At 38.1% G+C, this 7251-nt stretch overlaps 1 protein-coding gene and 1 pseudogene across 4 annotated transcripts in view; one reads left to right on the forward strand and one right to left on the reverse strand.

The window, feature by feature from the left end:
• Positions 1-1804, reverse strand: part of LOC131302081 (DExH-box ATP-dependent RNA helicase DExH5, mitochondrial-like) — a 116121-nt gene extending 114317 nt beyond the window's left edge. For 2 of the 4 annotated variants that reach the window (XR_009191595.1, XM_058328678.1), the window contains exon 1: positions 1176-1799. Coding sequence is in view for 3 of the 4 variants with exons in the window: in XM_058328678.1 (XP_058184661.1) it covers positions 1176-1739 (564 nt within the window). In the remaining variant the exon portion in view is untranslated. Of the gene's footprint in view, positions 1-1175 lie in introns of all 4 variants that reach the window. The other 2 variants (XM_058328680.1, XM_058328681.1) reach the window with 2 other exon arrangements.
• Positions 1805-2971: 1167 nt separating this feature from the next.
• LOC131302087 (uncharacterized) lies at positions 2972-7210 on the forward strand (annotated as a pseudogene).
• The last annotated feature ends 41 nt before the right edge of the window (positions 7211-7251 follow it).

The following is a 7251-nucleotide window of genomic DNA, read 5'->3' on the forward strand; positions in this document are numbered from 1 at the left end:
AGTAGTTTAAGTTTTATCACATTTCTTGTACCCAAGCTTCATTAAATCGATTAATGGAGTTCGTTTGATCCTTTTTACCGCATTGTCTTTCTTTCCATTGTTCTAACAACAAGGGAGAAATACTTTAAGTCTTTAGCCCGACAAGGCAACCAACGAACCATCACGAGGCCTTACCCTTTAGGCCGAGCACGATCACTCGATAGAAGTCAGACTTTGAGGCACGAATGCCTTAAAAGCAATTCGGACAGACTTGTCCTGGCACGCCCTCGCATTCCAAGCCAATTTGGTTTTGACACTTTTTGTGGAGAAACAGTTCCCAGCTTCAAACTCCACATTGAAAGCTAATGCAGTCCCAATCATTCTTGGGTATTAGCATATACACAATAGAAAGAACCAAAAAAAAAAACTAAACTTCATGATGATTCTGCAGGATTCACAGCATGTTCCAGGAACAGCAATTCTGGTAGAACAAAAAACTACCTCTAACGCATTCTTGATCCAAGAGCCTCGTACCCCAATTTCCTCATCTCATCATGTGGTGAAGATATGCTCACAAATGCAATGGCAAGCAAGCCCAAACTAGCAAACTCCACTGGTTCAATGTAACCCATCAACAGGCTATGAATTGAGAAGCGCAAGATGAAAACGGGATCATATGTTTTTATTTGCACAACATTCGGATAGTTTACCTGCAAAAATGAAAGCAACCTAATAAGGCTTCCAACTAGCCCATGTACTAGTTTGCAAACGATAAAAGTACTAATAGAAACATAAATAACAATAATCAAATGACTAGTACTCCCTCCGTCCCAATTTGTTGTGCCTATATTGACTTTCCCAAAATTTAAGGGAACAACATAATTACATTTAACTTTTTTTCAATTTTGCCATTTTACCCCTTTGACAAAATATTATAATTTTGTAAAAAATAAAAATAATTGAACCCAAATTATGGTATTGGAGCCACATCCACAAATAGTAGTCTTGTCATGTCAAATCAAGTTTAAATTTTGAACATGGGAGGGAGAAAATGAGGGGTAAAATAGTACTCCGTAATATGAATATTCAACAATGGAAAGTTTTAAAACAAGCACATCATTTTGGGACATCCCGAAAAAGAATAAGGGCATAACAAAGTGGAACGGAGGGAGTAATTATTTAGAGAAACACCTCACCTCATTCATATCATCAGAATCGCCATGTTGAACCTCAGAAACGTTTCTTCCAATAGGAAAATGTAAAACAGTATATGCACACAATTTGGGGTCAATGGGGAGGTTTTCCCTGAATTGAGTTCTTCGGCCTTCTACTGCTTCAACATCCTTCATCATATGAGACGACAGATCCTGCTCCTGTTCTCGTTCTTTTCTAATTCTAATAGCAGCACTTCCCCACAGGTAATCCATTTCAGCAATGCTTCCAGAGTTTGACAGATTAGCAGACTCAATTTCAAGCATGAGACTGTATATTTCCAAGTCAACTTCACTGAGTGTCGCACCATAAGAAGATAGAAGCAAGAAAAGCAATTCTCTAGGATTTGCATTAATGTCCTTTTTGAAATCAAAACTACACTGCTGAGCCTTCATTCGAAACAGAGCCCTCAGTAACCTAACCACTTCCAACTGTTTCATGTACATCTCTGATGTTTTTTGTTGCCTAGTTTCTCCATAAAGTGCACTTTCATCAGTAGATGGAACAAGAAGTAACCTCAGAATGCTAGCCATAGGCCTAAAGATCATACCAAATTGAGAACCCCCGAATGATTGGAAACAGGAATGGATGGAAGGTGCAAACTGAGAGTGGGCAAGCAGCATATTTGTGAGTTCCCATCAGATAGCAAAGGAAGAACACCTTGGAGCATCTTCAGCGTTGAGGGGTCCCCAAACCTATGAAAAAGAGACAATCTTGCCAGTTGTTCTATGAAAGGACAATTACGTATCTCTCTTGTTAATTCTAAAATATTTCTCAAGATGAAGACTTCCAAAAATCTGAACAACACAAAGTTTTTGCCTGTCAATTTTTCAGGGTCTCTTCAGAGTTTGAAGGGAATTTCCTGACAATTATATGCCAAGTATGCACCAGGATGTTCATGAACCGGACTCTTGAAGAGTATTGTTTATTAGATCCCACTTCCGAATAAATCTCCTTTGTGTTCCCATCTTCCTCTGGCGGAGACCGAATTTGATTACTCTTCGAAAGTGAAAGCATCCTACACAAGTATATCTTTGCAACAATTCTATGTACAAGGTTTAAAGATTGGTCAAGTGAATAAGCATCAATCTCTCTAACATCACAATCTAGTAAATCCTCATTTATTTGCGGAAAAGACTTCAATGCATACCTCTTATTTGGGTGTGTATCATAAGCACCCCCCAAAATGTTATGAATTATAGAGAAAATGTTACGAATCGTATTGCTAAAAGTTACGAATCGTATAAAGGTTACTAGATACACCAAAATGTTATTAATCATAATGAAAATGTTACGAATCGTACTGCTGAAAAGTTATGAATTCTAGAACAAAAGTTACAAAACACGCTAAAAATGTTATGAATGAATCATAAAATAGGTGCATATGGTACACCCTTTTAAGGGGTGTGTATTGTAGACTTTCCCTTCATTTGCAGGTGTTTTAGGGAGTATGTCTTTTGTAGCATTTCGGTTGAATCTATCTATCTTCTTCTTTTCATTTCTATATACTTTTCAAAACAAGATAAGAAGGATCATATTTATTTTGCAAGTTCAGAAAATTTCCTCATATCTGGAGGTGTTCAAAACAAGATTTTTCAAGTTCAGAAAATTTCCTCATATCTGGAGATGATTGTCCTGCTGGTATTTTATGACTTCCAAGTTAGTGATTTAGCTTTCAATTATGCAAAATAAACGAAAAAACTAAAGGGAATGAAATGATTTGGTTTTTCCTTTTCTGGCATTAGGCTTCAACTTGTCTATGCAATAGCAATGTGGTGATTCTCTGACAATTTAAATGGCCAATTGTTGGTTTGATATCAAATTGTTGGTAAAATGTTGCGAGACTACTCTTCTGTTACATAGTGGTGCTGATTACCTCCTTTTCAACAAAATTTCATGCTTTCACTTTCAAAGTCAGCTGTTCATAAGTTATTTGCAGATAACAGGATCGGATGAAGAAAATTATCCCTTCACTAGGAAAGTGCAGCGAGACATATGGGTTCATCAGCATCCTCCGAACTGCAATGATCCTGATGTGAAGTTTCTTGTAGCTGACTGGTAGAGGCTGCCAGGATTTGGTATTGGAGGCCAGATTGCCGGAATGTGTGGACTTCTTGCTATTGCCATCAATGAAAAACGGGTCCTTGTTACAAACTACTATAATCGGGCAGACCATGATGGGTGCAGAGGTATGAGTTGCTAGTAATTGCTTCATACTTTTCCGTCGTTGACATCGGATTTCCGTGATACTACTAGATACATGCATATTCCAGCGACATTATCTAACCAAAAGGGAAAAAAGATTGATCCTTATTGCTGATAGCTCTGTGTCTGCTGTGTTTCAGGGCCATCACGCTCGAGTTGGTCGTGTAACTTCTTTCCAGAAACATCCCACGAATGCCGAGACCGTGCATTCCAGTTAATGAAGGAAAAGGATGCATGGGAAAAAGGAATTATAACAGGAAAAGACAACTACAAATCAAAGCAAATTTGGTCTGGACGGACTCCTAGGCAAGCTCCTGAACATATTCACTATTTTCTTCATAATTTTAGGCACAGAGTACGTGTTGTTGTGCAACGAACCAAACACGGGTGCGAGCACGGAAAATAGCACGAAGACTAAAATCAATCATGAGAAGGAAGCATGACTTGCCGATATATGGGGTTCCACAAGATTCCCCACATCCAAGCTCACACCCATTGTTAGTTTGTTACTGTATTCTCAAATGAAGAAAAGACCAACATCGGCTTAGGTTTGCCAAATTAGATGTGCTTTTTGTTGATATACATGTGGTGAGGTGTCCAGTACTATTCAGGCTTCAAAAACCAACACGAAAGCATTGCTGGTGCTTAATCTCACTCTGTCTAATGTCTTGCAACAGCGCTTGGGGTAATCCTTGGAGATATTTACAGCCAACAACAGATATAAATGGAACTCTAATTGCCTCTCTTCGCAAAATGGATAGAAGGTGGTGGCGAGCCCAGATATAGGGAATATTTCATTTTGAATAAAGACATTGGCTTAGTTTTCGAAGACAGTACGCAAAAGTACTTTTATGAAATTAAAAATTTTGTTCTTTCTATCTTCTCATTCGCCAGCTAAATAACAAGGTCAATGATTGTCCTGAAACGATAAAACATAAAAGTACAGCTATTTGAGTTTCAATCGTGAATATACTCACCAATGTAGTCTACGTAACGAGAAGTCGAAAACATATTTGGAATTGCTTTATGCAAGTATGTAAATTAAGATGAAAGTATATTTTCATGCTTATAAGTGTTATATGGTGGCTGACACAATTAAGTTATCGGTTGAATATTTTCAGGCAGTCCGCTACCTAATGAGATTTCAGACTGAGTATACGTGCAACTTGCTAAATGCTGAACGTCATGCGGCCTTTGGACGGGAAGCTGCCAAATTGGTTCTTGCAACACCCGTTAAAGAATGGCCGGAGGTCTGTCTATCTAGATTCTTTTGTCATTTGTCAAGTAAACCCATATAATACAAAGCTCTCTCCTAATGGATTCAGAAGATTCTTTTGCTCTATCCATTTTTCTGGTACTTTAATTGATCAACTTATCTGAACGGACATGTGTTAATGTAGTAGCCAGAGAGAGATATCAAGGGGTATTGGACTTTTTAGGGCATCCTCCTCCTTTCCCTTCAGTACTGAAATGGATAGCTTGCAAAAACAAGGCTATACAGCAATAGAGCAACTAAGTAGCTAAAAGACTCACGTATTACCAATTCTACAAGAGAAGGCTTTCTGTTGAAGCTTATTTGTAATCCTTTTCCTTGGAACCTTTCTTTCAAGTTCAAAGGCCGAGTCCTTTTTTGTTCTAAGTCGCTTCTTAAACCTGTTTCTCAAAGTCAAGCTTCAAATTGAAGTTTCTGGTTAAGTTTGGAGTTCAGATATTAATTTCAAACGAGAGCAGATGGTGTAACTTACAGAAAGTGTTTCTGAAACGATCCATACTTTTGATATCATTGATAGAAGATCTATGTCTGTTATTTTTGTAAACTAATGAGTAATGCCTTTTGAGAAAATCCTCTTCAGGAAGTTAGAGAAGAGCCGCAATCTGAAGTGGAGCAATTTGTATGGTCCAATCACAAACCGTGGATGCCTAGGCCATTGCTAAGCATACATGTGACGATGGGCGATAAGGCATGTGAAATGAAGATATTTGAATTTGAAGAATACATGAAACGTGCTGAACGCATAAGAAAGCACTTCCCGCACCTTGTCAGCATCTGGCTATCCACGGAGATGCAGGTTATTTACAATTTTCTTGTGCTTTATATCCTTTTATCTTCTAGACAGAAAGACCCTAGCTGAAGTAGTAGATCTGGTTCTCATTCTTACATAAAAAACAAAATATCACGATTTTTTTACTTTGCAAATAGTTCCCAAATACAATATAAATATGCTATAGCAAGGGTTTATTCCACAATCCAACCCGAATCCAATTAAGATGTGTGCCCTTATTCAACAACACAGGTGTCTATTCAAATTCAATCAACCTGTGAATTAATAAGAATCTTGAGAAAGTCTTTCGTTGGTCTATCGATATAGCAGTCCCATCCATCTCTTTACATTCCAAACTGGAACAATATTTATTATTCTATTGGTTGCCCATTTCCATCAATTACTAATACAAAAAACCTAGCAAAACCCTTGCCTGCTGAGCCTTTTTTCCTTTCATTTATTTGTTATTTAAGGAATTGTCTACTTCTAAACTATATTGCTCTTTTTCTTTGATTTGAAATACGCTGCCACTGATATACAGAGAGGATATCAGAGTTGGATTCAAGTTATCTTTTTAAGTTTTTTTTGTGACGAGGAACTCTAGTCAGGGTCTCTTTTGACCCAGACCCCCTACTGGATAAACTCCAGATATATGCAAACAAACTAAAAGCCACAGTGTCATAGACTATGTTGCACGGAAACAGAAACGGCTGGGGACATAGAGACAGATGGGCGACATGACTATTCTAAAGAAACGGGGACACAGACACGGCAGGAGACACCTCAATATTTTTTTAAACGGTTCTTTCAGTTATGCAAACCTACATTGTAACCACTACATATCTAGGTTTGGACTCCTATTGAATCCATTATTGAGTGATGGTGTATGCTTATGCACAACTTGCGCTTTATATTACATTTTTGTTGGCTAAATACTATTGAAATTACAAATATTTTGCCGTCAAAAAGCTTTTAAAATCTGTACATATCACCCCGCTGTGTCCCCATGTGGGTCCCCAAAGTGTCCCACCGTTAACAAATATTAAAAATGTAATGGACACACCATTATGTGTCCCTAGAGTGTCTGACACGGTTACACTGATCTCTAGGAGTGTAGGTGCTTCATAGGCCACAAACATTGGATAAGTCCGGTCGTTTTCGGCAGAAATTGAACACAAACCCATTGAGTTCCATTGGAGTTGTTTGATCATAGTGTTTACTCTTTTTGATAACTTTTGTTTAGCTGTTGTGATCAAATTCTCATAGTACTACTTTTCTTCAGGAAGTAATTGATAGATCGAGATCATACCCCCACTGGAATTTCTACTACACAAACGTGACACGCCAGGTGGGAAACATGTCAATGGCTACTTACGAAGCCAGCCTGGGGAGGGAAACCAGCACAAATTACCCTCTCGTTAATTTCTTGATGGCTGCGGAGTCAGATTTCTTCGTCGGAGCCTTGGGTTCCGGTTGGTGCTTTCTTATAGACGGAATGAGGAACACGGGAGGAAAAGTTATGGCTGGCTATTTAAGTGTCAACAAGGATCGGTTTTGGTAGCTAGATAGTAAAATGGCAAATACATAAAGATGGCGGCTGCCGGTTCCACGGGTATGTATGTTGTGTTGTTCGTCAGATGTATATGGGTATCCCTTTTTGTATAGGTTTATGTATTTAGCAAACTAATGCACATGAAATTAACTGTCAATATTGTTGATAGTGCTGTACTTCTATAATAAAATGGGAAAATTAAATGCAGTTTCCTAGGGTCTATTTGCCCTTGGGGTAATCATCTAGAATCAAGACAAAATT

The sequence above is a fragment of the Rhododendron vialii genome, chromosome 9a, assembly GCF_030253575.1.
Source record: "Rhododendron vialii isolate Sample 1 chromosome 9a, ASM3025357v1".
Lineage (NCBI taxonomy): Eukaryota > Viridiplantae > Streptophyta > Magnoliopsida > Ericales > Ericaceae > Rhododendron > Rhododendron vialii.